The 19,012-nt window shown below is 41.1% G+C and overlaps 1 protein-coding gene across 6 annotated transcripts in view; it reads left to right on the plus strand.

Annotated features, from left to right (window-relative positions):
- Positions 1-18,634, plus strand: part of esrrga (estrogen-related receptor gamma a) — a 126,090-nt gene extending 107,456 nt beyond the window's left edge. For 5 of the 6 annotated variants that reach the window (XM_037758483.1, XM_037758510.1, XM_037758518.1 and 2 more), the window contains 3 exons: positions 9,933-10,039; positions 10,712-10,874; positions 16,711-16,955. In XM_037758483.1, the coding sequence (XP_037614411.1) occupies positions 9,933-10,039; positions 10,712-10,874; positions 16,711-16,955 (515 nt within the window). Of the gene's footprint in view, positions 1-9,932; positions 10,040-10,711; positions 10,875-16,710 lie in introns of all 6 variants that reach the window. The other variant, XM_037758494.1, reaches the window with a different exon arrangement.
- The last annotated feature ends 378 nt before the right edge of the window (positions 18,635-19,012 follow it).

The following is a 19,012-nucleotide window of genomic DNA, read 5'->3' on the forward strand; positions in this document are numbered from 1 at the left end:
TTATTATTTGAAATGCCTCCACTGCAATGCTCTTAATGTCACTCCATCTGTCGTCTCCACGGAGACTTCGGGTCGCCCTCAACGACCGGCTGCCCCCACCCGAGCAACCCCCGCCACGGCAACAGCTATAACACTCGACACACATCTCTGTGTTGCTGCGTCTCCATTTTGGCTCTAATTAAGTGTTAAATATTAGCACCCGCCGCAACCACAGAGGCAGCACACACCACACATGCACACACAGAGAATAGAGCACACGACCCTCCTCTCCACCTCTGTCTCTCTCCCCCTGACTCTCTCTTTCACACACACACTGACACACACTCACACAGAGCACTCATCCCCACTACAGCAATGGGAAGATTTTAAGTGTTAATCTTGCAGTGCTGCTGATGGTGTCTAATGTATGCAATTAACAGTCAGCCAGGGCTGAGGGTTTGGTAATTAGCTTGCTGTTCACACTGATTAGAGGCTACTGCAACCCTATGACTGCTCTACTCTCCCCGAGGCCGCACACAGAAAAAAGGGGGATATGGAGGAAGGAGGGGGGGAGGCGGAGGGGGGAAGGGGAAAGAAATAGAAAAAAAGATATTTTAGCCAACAATATAAGAGGGGATGAAGGTGAAGGTGATGGCACGTTTGTGTGTGCAATATGTGAATTAGAAAAGTAACTGATAGACTACCGAATTAATTTGTGTATTTTTACAAGCTATTGTCCGTTTTCATTTAAAGTATGTGCAACTCAAACACAAAGACAGACACAGTAGCATCAACCAGGCAGTTATTTTCTTTATTGTAAACTAAGATTAACTATCATCAAAACCGAACCCTAATCTTAATCAATCTTCAACAAGACTGTTGTAGATTTTTAATGAACTCAACAATAAGTATTGGCCATGTCACGATGTGAACAAAGGCTTTTTAAACATCCCCTCTCAACATGTTTCAAGACATGTAGATATTTTTTCCCCAAGAAGGTTCAATATCTTCTTAAAAGATTATTGAAATTGCATCTACTCCTTTTCCCTCATTTAAAAATCCAGAATTTATGAATACTTAAATATTTTTTAACTCCAGACTAGTTCTCATGTCAAAAAGTCTTGAATGTACGTACACGTCTTAAAGTGAGATTTAAGGTGAGCACCGAGAAACTTTCCTTCTGCAGATGAATGTGAAAACAGCCTTCTAGTATCAAACTCTGCACGCACGTCATTCAGCACAGTGAAGGTCAAACATCCAAGCAAAGGAACAATAGACAAAAACACATATTTGAGTGGCAGAAGACTTTAGATCTGTGTTTTTGTTCTTTTACAGGAAAGTTATTTGAACTGTTTTGTTGTTGAATTTTTCATTTAAACAAAAATAATTCAACCTAACCTTACACACACTCCAAAAACCTGACCTGATGCAGACATGCATACGGACACATTTCCTATAATGAGGAGGAGGATTGAAGCAAAAGGGAGGATAGAAATGCACAATCATTTTGTTCTAATCTGTTCATCTCTTCACACATAGGCAAACACACACACACACTTTTGATACTTAATTTTCCTGTCAATGAAAGATAAAACTTTATTTGTGATTTGCACTTTCATATAATAACTCCACTTGAAAACATGGTGTTTTTTATAATCTAAGTGACTTTAAACGTGTACGTGAGTGTAGGTGGGTGTGTGCCCTGTGTGTGAGTGTGTCTTTAAGCCCCTCTAAATTAGCTGGTTCTCTGGGTAGATTTGTTTCCATTTCGTTGCGCATCTCTGTGTAATTGGGTCAGCTGGTAGATGTGTGTGCGTGTGTGTGTGTGTGTGTGTGTGTGTGTGTGTGTGTGACAGCATTTGCCAGCGTGTTTGTCGTGTGCGTATATCTTGTGTGTTGTTTCAGCTCGGCCAAAGCCATCACAGGGGGTCCGTGTTCATTTGGGCCGGCGTCTGGCCGTATGGTACAAAACAGTTTGAAGTGCGCACACACACACACACACACACACATGCTACACAAACACACACACTGAAAAAGCATCACAAGGGAGCACTTGCATTGCACAGCATGCAACAATGTGCACAAATTTAAACACAAACGCGTACAGAAAGTGGTAGAGAGAGAGAGTGAGCACTGGAGCCACGTAACACAGGGCGCATACAGAACATACACACACACATGCAGGGCAGCGATGTGCTGGTAACTGTTGGACACTTCATGTGTCCTAATGCAATCTCTATCTCAGTGGGCCAGAAGACTTAAATCTGTCCCCCGCAGAACACAATACGTGTACATGCTGCACATAGACAATCCACTGTTCTCCTCGCACCGACAATGAGCGACTAGACGATCATAAAACAGTTTACATCACAGTTCTTAATACCTCTTTTAAAATGCCTCCTAAATTAAGACGGTGACTATTATTAGATTTTCCTTAACAGCAGAGAAGAAAAATGCTTATTACACAGTTGTAACATTGTTGGACACCACATGACGAGCTCTAGGCCAGGACGCCCCTCTTACAGCACACAGTCAGTTTCCCTAACAGTGTTTAGTGTGAATTCAGTTTCGCTGTGCTGTGTTACATTTCTATGACAATGTGTGAAGCTTATTCTTACAACTTGAAGACCGATAACTCGTGATAAGTGTGTGATTCCTGGCTGTTAAATTGTTGAGACAGACTGAGAAGTTTCCTGTTAAATGTGTCCCGGGGCCGTGATCAAATAGGACAGAGCGCCATGTCGCTGGTGACGGAGCAAGCAGGTGCTCAAAGAATACAAGGCCCGCTGCAAGATGTGTGCAGATGGACGACCATACTTTATGTATTTTGTAACCTACTTGTATTCAGATAGTCAGCTTTACACACAGGTAAAATATATTTGATTAAAAGCAAGGATTAAAAGGCATGTTTTGAGCAATTCAAATGGCCACTGAAACGGCCTCTCACATATACAGAGGCCGTCATCTACAGCCAAGATGCAAAACCACTAAAAGCAGACCTTCTTTCTGTGAGAGACCTTTCGGAAGATTTAGAAGACAAAGGACCTAAATGTGGTTGTGGGAACAGATAATATAACAAAAAAGACAAACCATTTAAAACCTGTTAAACCATTAAATTCCAAAAGTAAACCAGTGTATGTTATATAAAACCGTGACGTCCCTGATTGATTCCAGCTTTGGACTTTTGTTTAATGTCATTACTCTCCATATACCTCCATGTTGTCCAACAAAGGCAAAAATTTCAGAAAAATAATATTTAAAAAAAGGCATTTTAAATTCAGAAGCCTCTGAAACATATTAGTATCACACCTCTTCCTAACATACAGCGACTGAGCAAACTCTGGCAAATGGAGCGCGAAAATTTTTTCGGATATACTACGAGCGATGTCACTTTCTATTACATAGAGAGAATGATATTGATTAACTATCAGCGTCGATTTTGACCAGTGAAAATACGTTGGAGGTGCGCGAAACTTCGCAGAAATAGAGCAAGGGCAAGCGGGTTCTCAAACATTTAAACATCGCTTTACCTGTTCGCTGATGCACAGAGCAAGTTACGACATCTTCATTGGGAAAAACTTAAGCAATCTGATGTTCGCCTGTTTGCATTGTGTCTAGTTAGGCAGAGGTGTCACATCCAACAGCTATCAACACCACCACCATCTCTACCCCCTAATCTGCAGACTATAATTTATCAGAGAAAGATTTTTTGCAAAATATGAGTGGTGACGTTGAAAGTACTTTGGAGGTTAGAATTTTGGAGATGCACACCATGCGCGACAGATTATTGGCCTATTCTGTCCAAGCCCCAGTCTCACACTGAGGGTTAAGTTGGTAGTTGGCTCATTCAGATCAAATGTGGTCCAGCAGCAACGCTGTGCTGAACTGCTTCTCTGCTGACAGCACCCTGGCCATGTACACACACACTCTCTTTTCTTTGTCTTTTTGAGCTGTCTGTTTCGATTCAAAAAATGATATTGAGCTAATGCAACAATCAAAATGTTGTCGTCAGTGAAAACGCTTGGAGGTATTCGTTATTCATTTTGAATTCTACGTTTGCTCGTTTCCAAAAATGGCAACAACACACCTACCATAAGTACCCATTAATAAGTATTAACCTTAAAATGGTCAAGAGAAAGACATTTTTGTTTTTGCTATTGAAGAAAAGGAAGAGGTAGCTATTTTGAAAGCACGATTGTGGCATTACTTAAATGGAGACATTTTTAACTTGCAGGACACAGGTGAACCCTCACACTGTGATGTGTAAGAAAATGCAGATGTACAGGCCTACACGTATCAAGTAAATATTACAGATATGATTTACTCTCACTTCCTCAATTCTACTTGCAGTGTCCTTCATAAAACAAACTTTAAAGGAGTTCTAAAATAACATTTATGCCAAAAGTCCTTTTCACAGCAGAGACAGAGTATGAAGACTATTCGTGTGTTAATAACTGCGAGCAGATCAGCATTGCAACCAGTTTTCACACCTGTCACATTCATCCCCCCTCACACACATACACACACACAATAGCCTTCTTTGATGCATCAGTTATTGCAGATGTACATAGGCACTATCGTACAAACACACACAGACACACACGCACATACAAGTAGCTTCACAAACTGTACACACACAAGTGCACGTGTACTCATAAGCATCACAATCGGTTCTCACTTGTTCCCATTTGCCCTGTAACCACAAGAAAACAAATATAGGCCTCCTGGATATGTGTGTTGGTGTGTGTCTTTGTAGCAACTGGGGCGTGAGAGAGGGCTATCCTGTGTGTGTGTGTGTGTGTGTGTGTGTCTGTCTGTGCCAGACTGTTGTGCGGTCTCGGGTGTAAACGTGCAGTCAGGACTCATTTGGCAGACAAACAGGCCGCAGGGTGGCTGGGGAATCGACGTGTGTTTGTGTGTGTGTTTGTCTTCATGCGTGTGTGTCTGATAGAGCAAAGGGAAGAGAAAAAAGAAAGTGAGCGCGAGAGCAAGCAGTAGAGGTTAAGTCTGCATGACTGCACTGCAGCCTCTTTCTGTCAGACCAATGTATGGCACACACACACACATACCTACACACACACCACACGCTCTCTTTCTCTCTTACCTTTATAGATACAAGAGAGGGTCTGAATATTTTAGCTGACACGCCCCGAACAAAAGCACACACTCACACACACACACACACAACCAACCAAATACATATGCTGTGTCTCAATTCATGTACTTATGTACTTTAACTTGCTATTTTGAGTGCATAATTGCGTTCACTGTGAGAAGTATCGCAAAATGCAGTTCACTCTAAGTACCCGGATGTTGTACTCAAAACGGTCAAAACGTTGAGTGTGGAACGTTGGACACTTCTCACCCTCAACGGTCGCTGTCTTTGCTACGTAGCGGAAGGGGAGGGGTCACCAACCTATATCAAACTTGTGAAAATGGTCGGTGAGGAAGTTGCAGCAGTTGCGATTGAAACGGCGAACACCAAACTATAAAATTTTAAGTTACACATGTTTTTTCTTCACTAAGTACCACTGTACTGTAGTTGGATAGAAGTCATTATTCGGTTGATCCGTCTGAATTGAATTACTGCCAATATGGCGCGATGTCCGTGGCTGACTATCGCCAGTGGATCTACCGAGCTTCCGGTGAATGCACAACAGCCGTGTGCGATTTGAGACAACAATACCCTGTCGAAATTCACGCATTACGCAAGTAAGTACATAGTGTGCACAGTGTATCCGAATTGATGGTGCCTTCAAATGAAACTCGTGAGCTTGTGTTTAACATCATGGGAAGTAGTGTACACAATATGCTTGGCGTTCAAGTGGTTAAATCACGAGAACACCGCTGCTAAGCAACGGCAATATTAACGTTACTGTCGGTGTCTAGAAGCCACAGAGGCTAATTTAGCAAGCTAGCAAGTGGGTAACATAATGCAGTAAAAACAAGTCGTAATGACAGAGGGAATCAACATCAACATTTTCCTCAGACATATTATAAAATTATGAAGAAAAACAATATACGACTAAAATTACAATATATTCCCTTATTATGAAATAATAATGAAAAATTAACTTCTATAGCCTCCGCCATTTCTGACAACGTCAACAAACTTGTGTTAAAACTACACTAATATCCATCCCTGTCTCCTAAAAATGAAGTTTATATGCTACTAAATGGTTTTGCCAGATATGCTTAGTACAGTAGGAAACATAAATTCAGCCAAGGAAGTATTACGTTCTTATACTGCGGAAGTTGTGACATAAGCATATATCGGCGTCCAGGGAACACATGGCTTTACTTGCAGGTCACGTCCTGTAGCAATTTTCTCTTCTTTAAAGTTTATATTAATATGTTTAAGCAGAGCTTTGAACTTTATTTCCATTGTACATTACTGTACATTCAGCTTAGCCCACCACGGTAAACATAGGCTGTACAACATCCACACATACACAAACACACTCATACACCCACACATAGCATGAGATGCCTTATCAACAATGGGCAGAAAGGAAATGTAATTAGAGCCAAATAGGGAACCTTCTTTTGTCAAGTGAAATCACAGGTATGAAAGAAAGGTCTCCACCCCTCCCACTACCTCCACCACCATCTCTCCCCCTTTTATTTTATTCTCTCCTCCATCTCACTCTTCCTCATGCTCTCTCTCTCTCTCTCTCTCTCTCTCCATCAATACCTCTCTCTCTCCATCATCAGCACTAAATTCCCATTGATGTTTCTTTTCTTCTGCTGTATCGATCGCTTCATGAGAAGGAGGGGAGGAAGGGAAGAAGGGAGAGATGGCGTTATCTGTTAATTAATTTGTCCTGAAGCTGGCCGCCTATTAATCAGACAGATAAGAGGCATTGGATGGCTGAACAGCGCAGACAGGCTGGTGGAGAGGGGAGGGGAGGGGGTCGGAGAGGCACACATACACAAACACATGGAAATACACACTGATGGAGACCCACATGCAGAAACATGTGTAGGAATGTATGCATATACACAAAGAATACAAACATGTTGGTGAAACCACAATCCAACACACTTGTAGTACAATTATTTATATTATATTATTATTAAGTATACAATATAAGCATGCCGATATTCACAAAAGCACACTCACCTACACACACACAAACCATGTCCTGATAAAATCATTGATGTACCTCAATAAGAAAAGCTGCACTTTCAGCTCAATAAATTAATCACAGGGGTTTTAATTATCGGTGTTTCCTTTGTGTGTGTTTATGCACATATGTGTGCATTTAATGTGTAATTAGGGAGATGTTTGTTGATGTATGATGTATGTGCAAATCATATTATGAACATACAGATAGTGATTCAGGCGTGTTTTGGATGACGTTTACAATTTAGTTTTACCTTGTATGTTCTAAGGACGTGATGGTGAGGACATTTTCCCACCGGTTATTAAACTTGTGACAACACCGGTGTTACCGATTACACCGGACATTTTACAAGAAAAGATGACGGTGAACATGTGTAGCGCCTACTTTGATCTTTAACGTCGGGTGGCTGTGTGTCTGGCCTCTCCGGTCGAGTTTCTGCTGCGGGGCCGCAGGTTTCCACCCGGCGACGTTGCGCCGTGCACACCGGCTGTGCTCACTCCGTCCTCATGGCGATTACCTCATTAACGTTATGGTTCCCTTATAGCATTGGGTTTAAATCTGGAATATTGCCAAATAGGCGCTTTTGCTTTACTCTTCGACACCAAATCATCCGCCATCGTCTTCTTCGTCAACTCTCTCCCGTCCCGTGTGTATGAAATCTGACTCCTGCTACTCTGAGCTGAGACTCAGTACGGAACAGACACTTTCACTTTCAGTTTGTAGCGTCCGTCGTCCAACTATGTATTGATGACACGCAGCTGAGACGCCAAAATGAACTAAATGGGTTTTATTTCTGTAAAAAAAAAAGTGAAACGACGGTGGGGGCGGTGGGTTTTGTAATGTAGTGTGTGCCCGAAGACCGTGTAACACCGGTAACACCGACTACTGCGGCAAGCCTAGCATGTACTTGTGTGTCTGTGACTCTGTGTGTATGCACGTGTGTGTGTGTGTGTGTGTGCCCATTTTTGAGCCTTGCGTGCCCCCGCTGGCCCCTGATCAAATTCCACCAGAGGGATGTGTGCGAATTGATTGAACCCTGCATGTAGCACCCAATGCCAGAGCAGTGAAAACACACACACACACACACACAGCCAAGTTAAAACATACAACCAGTGACACCATTAAATGATATTAACCCCTCGCTCATGTCTTCTTCTCTGCACTTGACCCCGGGGTTTAAACAGATTCAATAAGTGTGTTAATTTTAGCAGTGCCCATGTGTATTTCCCCTTCCCACGATGAGTGGTGAAGTCCTGAGGACCCCCTAAAGACATCTGCCTCTGTGAATGTGAGATGTGTGTGGGCGTGTGCATGAAGACCCCCTTAAGAAATTCACCTCTAATCCCTTCTGATGATTTCATTAAGTAGAAGAAGACACTGCCAGTTGGCAACAGCACTGCTCCCTTCACTGTGCCGTGTGTGTGTGTGTGTGTGTGTATCAATCATACACATTTGGATTCATTCCAGTGTGTTCCTATGCATTTATGTCTATGCAGATGGGATACTGTATGTGTGTGCGCAGCAATGTCTATCTACTGTATATATGTGTGTGTGTGTGTTAGTGTGTCAGTGAGATGTTAACAGTTGTAGATAGAGCGAATTAGAGCACGTTGCAAACAACAATAGCCTGCAACCTGGACATAATGAGACGCCTGCCATTACCCATCAACACACTGTGAGATAAGAGCCCCTAACGCACATGCACGCACACACTCTCACACACCTACCATCTCAAGAGGAGGCACATGGCAGCAGATGTTGTTGAAGAAATATCTTCCTTCTCATCTGCCTGCTTCTCCTGGCAGGATGCTCCTCACACACATACACATAAACACACACACTGGAGGGCTGCAGTGAGGTCTGACAGGTGTGCTCACATGGGCCACCATCTTTGCCTTTCCTATGAAGGCTTGCACACAAACACCAAAACGCACACATAGGCAGACAGGCAGGTGTGAATGGACAGGTGTGTGAGGAGAGGACAGCTGTGAGGAAAGGTGTGAGTGGGCAGGTGTTCCATTAAAGAGATAGACGGACAGAAAGAGAAAGACAGAAGGGGAGAGACAACGAGCGAGAGTCCGGTGCACTTAAGTTAGAATGTTGAAGATATGAAATGAAGAAGCAAAAGTATTACAAACAAAATGATCGTAGAAAAAGGAGGAATTCAGCACAGGAAATTAAAGTGCAGCAAGCAAAACGTGAAACAGAGAGAGACCCTAACGGACAAGACACGCAGGCCGAGATGTATCAAGATGGATGGAAAGAAGGTGAAGCCAGAATCAGACACACAGATGGTCAGTCGTAGATAGACGCCGACAGATAAAAAAAGGCATGGATTGCGGTTGGTAGAGACGGACGGATATAGACGTAGGCAAATAGAAAGACATGGATTGACACCGGAGAAAGCAGGAGTTTTGAGGCCAGAGCAGCAATTAGTGTGTGTGTTTGAGCGGTGCAGCAGCGATGGCCAGCATTGATCCATGGAGGCTGTGTCAGGGGGAGATAAGGCCTGCCTTTCCCCAGAGAACAGCCCTGGGCACAGGGGAGAGAGAGGAAGAGGAGGAGGAGGAGGAGGACTCTGGTCAACTGGATGGATGGAAGGAGAAGAGAGGAGAGCCCATCTTGACCCATTCACTAGCTTCAAAACCAGCTTTTTTCTCTCCTTTTCATTTGCTCCTCCTTAGTTTTACTTTATCAGCACGACTGTTTATCAGAAACAGTTTCACAGTAGTAAAACACAGTGCTTAACTCCTTCCGAACTGTTTTGGGGCAAAAAAATGTAAATTAACAACTCTGGCTTTTCTTCTCTGTCTCAATCGTCCCCAGGGTTCTCTACGCTGTCTTTGGCAGACCAGATGAGTCTACTGCAGAGTGCATGGATGGAGATCTTGATCCTACGTGTTGTGTACCGCTCACTGTCCTTTGAAGACAAGGTTAGTAGTGGTGGGGGAAGAAATCGATGCAGCATGGTTTCGTGATATTTTGCGTGGCAATATTGTATCGATACACGGACGTCAAGTATCAATCTTTTATTATATAAACTATTAACCTCTTAGCAATCTGACGGTGGGCCAAGCCGCTATTTTGTCTTTTCAGAGGTTGTAGCAGGCTCAGTCTTAAAGGTAGTGTGAAGATACTGGTATCATATGACACTAGAAAACCGAAGGAATCCATTGGTACCAACCATGTCATAATTTGTCGGGAAGAACGCTTAATAACGCCCCGAAGTTGCTCTAAATTTTGGCGAGGAAATACTTGCATGGCCATTTTCAAGGGGATCCCTTGACCTCAAGATATGTGAATGAAAACTTTGAGACGAACAGAGTGAAAACTGTATCTTATTAGATAAAGCAGATATTGACAAACTTCATAATTTGCATTCAAAAAAGGTAATAAATCGCAATATATCTTATCGCAATACTCAGCATATCGCAAAATGTTTTAAATCGCAATTAGATCGTATTGTGACTTAATTATCATGATAATATCATGTCGTGGGGTGTCTGGTTAGCATCTTCCTTTTTATGTTTGCTTCTTGCTCTAATGAAATATATAAATACTCATGTTTATGTTCAACCTTTCCACCTCTCTGTGTGTGTCTTTAGTTGGTGTATGCTGAGGACTACATAATGGACGAGGACCAGTCGAAGCTAGCTGGACTTCTGGACCTGAACAATGCCATCCTTCAGCTGGTCAAGAAATACAAGACTATGAAGCTGGAGAAGGAGGAATTTGTCGCTCTCAAGGCCATCGCTTTGGCCAACTCAGGTTGGAAATTCTTCATGTTTTTGTCTGTGTGTGTGTGTGTGTGTGTGTGTGTGTGTGTGTGTGTGTATGTGTGTGTGTTTGAGTGTTTGAGCATGCGACTGGTGGAGAAAGAGTTAATCCCAGGAATCTCCTGCCCCATGGGACTCATTTAAACTGAACCATCAAAGGACTCATTTCAATACTCCGCATCTAAACACACACGCGACACATGATGCATACTTTCACACACGGAGACACTTTTGTCTCTCACAGCGCCAGCAGTTGTCAAACCTCCCACTTTTACTCTTAAAACCACACACACTTGTCTCGTCTTATTCTTAATAGTCACATGATTATTTTACGCATACAAAGGTACAAACACGCACACGCATCTCCAACCTGAAGCTCACCTCCTCCTTTTACAATTAGCATAGTCGTCTCTTCAGATGCCTGTTAAATAAGCTGAAATCATTAGAACCCAAAGTCTGTCGATAAAGCCCCCTCTCTGATGTGTCCAGCTGCATCGACAGCTGACTGACACACGCACAAACACACACACGCTCTCGCGCACACACACACACACACACACGCCTTCTTCCTCCCATGACCCGTCTTTTGAACTTTGTCTTGGAAGCCGGCCAGCTCTTCAGTAGTCTTTAATTACAAGGGGGGAGCTGTCAATACAATGTGTTTAAATGGGAGAATGCAATGGGAGAGCTCTGAATAGGGAGGGAGGGGCCTTTTGTTCTGATTCTGCCACCGTCAACACACACGCACACACACCAACACACAAACACGCAAACACTTTCTCAAATATGCCAATTTCATCTCTGTGACACATACATAAACACACTCAAACGTATAATTTTAGTGTGTACTGAAATGTGAGCCACTGAAAAATGTTTGCTCAAACACACACGGAACATACTGTCATGCAGAAAATATTGACATGTTGTTTTCCTGTGGGTTGTGTGACGATCAATCTCTTGGCTCTGCCTGTGTGTGTGCGTGTGTGTGCGCCGTGTGTGTGTCTGTCTATGACTGAAAGTTGAGGAAGCTGGCTGGTTCTGCCGGCTGGACCACAGTGTTGATGATCACGATGATGGTTACAATGACTTATTTGGTAAACAGGTGTTACATAGTCCTCTAAGATTTCCAGTGGCCTGGGTGGGTTGGCAGGTAGAGAGAAAGGAAGAGTGGTTTAAACATTAAAGGTAATGCACACTGATTTATTAGGTACACCTGTAAAATCTATTGCATTTCAAAACAACACTGTGAAGCTTATGATATTCAATTATTGCTGTCACTACGTCAGATTATCTTCCTTATCAATTAATCTGGCAATTTTCTTTAATTCATTTAATCTTTATTTTACAATGATGTTGAGAATGTACAGCACTTATTAAATACAAAACAGATACAAGAAAAATCAATTAGTCAAATTTTTTTTAAATCAGTTAAAAATGAATTTCTTGATTCTTGATTTGGTCCATAACATTTCCCAACAGGTCATCCTCAAATTGCTTGTTTTGTCCGATCAAAACATTTTATTTATTTTGCAAAGATATAAAATGGAGAAAAGCAATAAATGTTCAATGTACCAAAGAATGTTTTTGCTTGAAAATGAACTTAAATTATTTTTTTAAATTATAATTTATTAATTAATTAAAATAGTTGCCAATCAATTTTTGTAGATAGAATAGTCGCTAAATCAACGGATCGTTTATGCTCGACATCCAACTCTCTGTTAATTTCAGAGTCAGTGGTGATGTTGTATTAGTCTGCATTATAATAAATGCTGTTTCCAATGTTTTGCCCATCCACATTCAGACACATACTTCAGGGCTGGGCAATATGGAGAAAATCAAATATCAAAAATCACAATATTTTTTTACCAAATACCTCAATATCTATATTGTAACTATGTCGTAGGGTTAACAATTGGTGCTCTTACAAAATATTTGCGCAATGAGATTTTTTTGATAAATAATCATCAGTAATGTGGATTTAATTTATTGGTTATAAGTCGGTAAAGGCAAATAATAGAATAACTATAATAGTTTGGTAAGTTCAGAAAATTAATTATGTTGGAAAGGCTGTAATGCAACCTTTAAAACCAGGACAACACAACACATGCCATATTACAATAGACAAAGTCTAAGACAATATCTAGTCTCATATCACAATATCAATATATAATCAATATATTGCCCAGCCCTAACACATATAGTCTGATATCAACACTGCACCTTCATTTTGTCTTGTGATTATCTGTTTTGTTGTATTAATAGTAGAGTGACATGTCAGGTTACTTAGTACAAGAATAAATAGTGTTGTAACTGCCAGGCTGAAGTGCTGGAAAGGTAGATGACTAATTGAGTAAATGTCAAACTAGAATATATATATTCAAATCTGCCGTTGGATATTGCATGTTGTTTACTCATTCTGAAGCCAGTTTGGCACGTGCAACTCAAAAACTATCCAGATCAATCCGGGCAGTAATTATCCATCAAAGCTTAACCTCACTGTTGAGAAAACTCCCATTTGAAACAGTCATTCATTTAACTGATTGAAATCGAAACAGCTGACGCCCAAATAGGAACTTTGCATCATTGGCCAGACTCTCTAACTGCTCTTCAAGACAACAGAATGCTAGCATTAGCATTTTGAAGGGCACTGACACTAATTAATTCACAGGATGCTAATCGTCTGCATTAATGAAGCCAAGCCTTAAGAAATGTTAGCAAACGTGCCCCACATGTAAAGACAGCTCAACTAGCCATGGGAAACAAGAGGCACGTGTGCGTGTCTGCGTGTGCGTTGTGTGTGTCTGTGCATTCATTTAATGTACATGTGTGTGTGTGTGCATTGTGAGCTCCGTGTTAACATGTGTGCTTTAACAGCCTCATGTGCTCGTGCTCATTAACGTCTGCTGTTTTACTTGTGAGTGTACTGCGGGTCAGAGCACAGGCAGCAGCCATGTCTACCAGCTTAAATACTAAACGCACGGTATTAATCAAAAACAATGTGAAACTCATTAAACTTGATTTTAACTTGTGGTCATTATGGGCTGCACTTCAGGTAACCACTTATTAGAAATCCAAGAATAACGAGGAGAAGAAGATTGTTTTTTAATTGCGACCGACAGTAATACTCATTAATTTGTTCATTCAGCACGTGTTTATTATGCGTTTGTTTCACTTTGCAGTATATGCTGTTTAATATTTATATTATGCTTTTATTTAACAAGAGACACTGCATAAGGGGGCGGCTAAATATTTGGCCTGAAAATGTTTGCATCTAAAATAATAAAAGAAAGATTAAAGAAAAGTAAAAGTGAGTCACACTGATAAAATAGAGATCAGCAAAACAGATGTTGTTCTTTTTGTATGAACAAAAATGTAAATAACAGTTTAATGAATATTATTTTCCCAACGTGCGTACTGCTCTCCACTGAGCAAAAAAATCATCAAGCAGCGAAATATGAAAGAAACACCCAGACGAGTGGACCACCCACTCTTATTTAAAGTGGGGGGAAAAGTAGAAAATTTGAGACCAGATAGAAGCTGAGTTTTCTATTGATCCCTATAGAATCCAGCCCACTGACTGGTCTGGTCCTGCATACTGATACATGCATTACACTCTATAGATCCAACACTTTGTATTTGATTGTGTTTGTGTAAGCTTCTATGTGTGTGTGGCTGTGTTCACACATCTTATGTTCAATTTATTTTATCTGCACAGTATAATTTTTTATCTTTCACTTACCATTAAATGTTTGTGTAAGCTTTTTATACCGAGGTTTGCTAGTGTGTTCGTGTGCTTGTATCCAGCAGGTGTGAACATGTGTTTATATGAGCATTGTTTTACTCCTACTGTAGGTCTCATCTCCTCTGCAGATCTAGTTTGCGTGTGTGTGTGTGTGTGTGTGTGTAAGTGTGTGTGTGTGTGCGTGTTGGGGTGTGGTGGCCTATCAATAGTTGCCTTGTGATTATTATTTAACATGCATGTAGTCATTGATCGGAGACATTGATCGGAGGTTGGGAGCTAAAGGCCAGCTCACATTAAGACTTTGCCTCCCTAAGGGGCAATATGGAGCATTATTATTGAGGGACAGTCTCAGTCTTTATTGCCACATGTGCTGAGACGCACCTTACATGCCAGCTCAAAGAGAGATTACAGATGTGTGCAGCCAAATGCTTATGCACACACACACACACACACACACACACACACACACACTGTGTTCCTCGTCTCTCCATCATTCTACAAGTCTATCTCTTTTTTCTCCGCCCACTCGTCTCTCTGTGTCCATTCATCACACCCACAGATCCACTCTTTAAAGACAGAGACGAGAGCCGCCCCTGATTTTTAAACCCCGTTCCTGGATTTAGTTTCAACTCAAATTGTAGATTTTACATCTATATTACACAGCAATGTTAAAAAAGTGCACTGGCATTTTGAACTAAAGAGTGATTAATTGTAAAGTACTATTTTCATGATTATACTTTTAAATAGGGCTGGGCAACATGTCGATATATATCGTCAAAACAATATAAAAATTAATATTTTATATATTTCTCTATATCGTTTCTATTGCAGTATAGGCTAGGCTTTTTTCTTGATAATATCACTTAAAACTTGTGTTCATTTTGCACTCAAGTTCTTAAACAAAAATAGACTTTACAATGTGGTTATTTTATAAAGATTATTTATGTATTGAATTACAGAAAACAAGCTATATCATGATATATCATTATTATCGAGGTATTAAATTACCTATATCGTGATAGAAGGTTTTAGCCATATCTCCCAGCCCTACTTTTAAAGATTTCCTTGGTGTGCAGCATAAAACACTGATGTTGGTTTACATTCAAATGCAAATGAAGAGAAGTATTTTGCACTTTTTTAAAATATTTGTCAAATTCACATTTCACTACACCCTAAAGCATTTCAAACCCTGAGTTTGTGGCTCTAAGTAGCATCCCTGCATTGAGCCTGTTTGCATTTTAGATTGAATCTTTAGCACCTCACTCCTTTGCAGCACCGAGCAATGACACTAGAGCTGCAAAGACTAATTAAAATCAATTAGTTGTCAACTATTAAATTAATTGCCAACTATATCGATAGTCGATTAATCGGCTTGAGTAATTTTTTAGGAAAAAAGATGTCTAAATTCTCTGATTCCAGCTTGTTAAATGGGAATATTTTCTAGTTTTTTTACTCCTCTATGACAGTAAACTGAATATCTTTGAGTTGTGGACAAAACAAGACATTTGAGGACGTCATCTTGGGCTTTGGGGAACACTGATTGACATTTTTCAAAATGTTTTGACATTTCATAGACCAAACAACTAATCGACTAATCGAGAAAATAATCGACATATTAATCGACGATGAAAATAATCATTAGTTGCACCCCTACATGACACAGCAGACAGAGGGAACATGTACTGACAAAGATGCAAAATGTTGTAAACATCATCTGAGACGAGGGTTGTTGGAGCTTTCTGCACTGCAAAATGTGCCTGTCTTTATTGCTGGAAAATTCAGAACATAAGCGTTTCAGTTAGCTAAAGAGTTCACTGCCCGCTAGAAGGCGGATGCTTATTTTAAATGCATTGTCCGATTGCATCATGTTCTAATAGTAACAAATAAATCTAACCATAACCCCCTTTTTTCCTTTTATTGGTATGTTTCACATAAGATTTATATGAAGCATATAACAATATAACTTCCATGTCCACATGTACCCAATCAAACATCATCTCTGGCCAATACTACTAATGCCTCATCAAATATATTTTTGTTCATGTTTTAAATTTGAGTGGTGTGTTTGCCTTCCTCCCTCCTCCAGACTCCATGCACATTGAAGACGTGGATGCAGTGCAGAAGCTCCAGGATGTGCTCCATGAGGCCCTGCAGGACTATGAGGCCGCCCAGCACCAGGAGGATCCCCGCCGGGCGGGCAAGCTGCTCATGACCCTCCCCCTGCTCCGCCAGACCTCCACCAAGGCCGTGCAGCACTTCTACAGCATCAAGCAGGACGGCAAAGTCCCCATGCACAAACTCTTCCTGGAGCTGCTGGAAGCCAAGGTCTGAGGACGGGAGAGTGGACGGAAGGACAGCTAGACGCCTGTCTGAATCTCACTTTGAATGACCTCTTGCTCTTTTACACGCACACACTCCTACACACACACACACACACAGAAATAAGTCCCTGAAGTACGTCTGCTGACACACACACACACACCTCCCCCTTATGAATACACAAGTAAGCTAAACCTCTTACCTGAACCCTGAACATCCACCGACCGTCTTTGACAGAAGGGTGCTCACTTGACCTTTTGTTTTGGGGAAAGATGCTGACAGACTGACATGACCCCCATATTACCAAGGGAAGAAGATATTTCCTTTTAAAACTATTAAAAATCACCCGACAGTTGCCACAGTGGCTCCGAACATTGAAGATGACAAAACTCTTATGCATTTAATAACGATTAAGATGTTATTAAAGACAAGCGCTTAAATGAGGACACATTTAGAAGAAACTGAAAACTCTTCGTTTTCGTTCTGAGAGACTGTAAGACTGCACTCGTGTCTCCTTTCCCCTCCCTATTTCCCCCCAACAGAGTTTTTTAAGTGTTCAAGAAGAAAAACGAGTGGAGGGAAGAAAAAAAGAACACTAAAGAAGTATTAATGACTGTTTGTTGTCAAATTACATGTACAATGAAATTTGGATGGATGGACAGAAAGAAAAGAAGAGGAGATTTGCCCTGCCAAAGAATGGAGCTCATCCATTCAGAGGATGCCAGCAAACTTTACTGTCATAACCCCAAAACTGTTTCTGGTTTGATCTACCGGTGGCTTTCAATGCTGGGCCTCAAGAGTGCTGCTGGTTTTCTGTTCCACCAGTTATTTGAAATGGTTTCTGGTTATTATGAAAACCAGCAGGGCCGGGACCAGGATTAGAAACCACTGTTGTAAACACTTTCTGGTTCTCCCTAAATTCACCTCCTGGTTTCCCATGACTCCCCTACTTCAACTACAACTTTACTATTTGTTGTATTTGACCTCGGCCTCCCAAACCTGTCAGTATAACCATAGAATTTAGTGTTCGCACACTTGACATGGCTGAAAATGTTTCCAAATATTCAAACCATTTGAGGTGCGATTGACTGACTTTAACAAAATAAGACGTGATCTCTACTGTCAAGAACGGATTCCTGCTTGTCCAACTGGTAGATGTAGGCTCAGTCCACATTCTCTGTATTTATTCTATCAAACGCTCCTCCTGTGTTTGGACATCTGTTCGAAACCTTTTCAGCCGCTCAGTGGCCCCGATTTGTAGCTCTCCACACACAAGTCAGTAGAGATTTCAGTCCGTCATCGTGCCATTAAGAATAGTCCAGCCCATGCTCATTCCCCAAACTCCAAAAACCTGCAAAGTGTCACTTCAGTACTCCCCTCCTTGCTCTGTTTCATTCACAACTTCCAGCTCATCTCTTGCGTCAGCACAGAGATCTTTTAGTGATTCATTCAGGGAGTGACGGGGGCGCTTCAGTCACTCAACGCAATACAAACCAGAAGGAAAGGTGTGCTGACGAAACTGACTGAAGAACAACTACTGTTGCTTTCAAAGTCCTTGCTTTTTTCTTTATTTCTATCTTGAAAATAATCTTAGCGATGAAACCAGTATTAGGGTTGTAAATAACTGTCATCCTGTATATGACATATAACACGGCTTTGTTTTTTGTTATTAATATTGTCTTCTTAAAACTGAATCAATCAATATGTCTTTCCTTTTTTCTATCAGCTTGACCACTTTCAGCAATTATCATATATATATAAATATAACAAGTAATAATGTATTAACAAATCAGCGTTTATCTTAGAAAACTCTGAGCAATAGTGGTTTTTAAAGGAGGGGGTTTGTGCATATGGACTAAGTCTGCAATATTAACATGACGTGCCAGTCTTAAATTTGGGAGAGCGAGGATGGGGATTTGAGGAGAGTTTGTAGCTTCTCTTTTTCTCTGTGTAACTTGCCATAAGCTATTAGATAACAGTCAATATTTCCTTTGTTAGAAAAAGTTAGACAGGAGCTAATATGGACCAGAGATATGAGGATGAGATGCAAATGCTGCCGTCGCATAAAA

The sequence above is a fragment of the Sebastes umbrosus genome, chromosome 2, assembly GCF_015220745.1.
Source record: "Sebastes umbrosus isolate fSebUmb1 chromosome 2, fSebUmb1.pri, whole genome shotgun sequence".
NCBI classification, from domain to species: Eukaryota; Metazoa; Chordata; class Actinopteri; order Perciformes; family Sebastidae; genus Sebastes; species Sebastes umbrosus.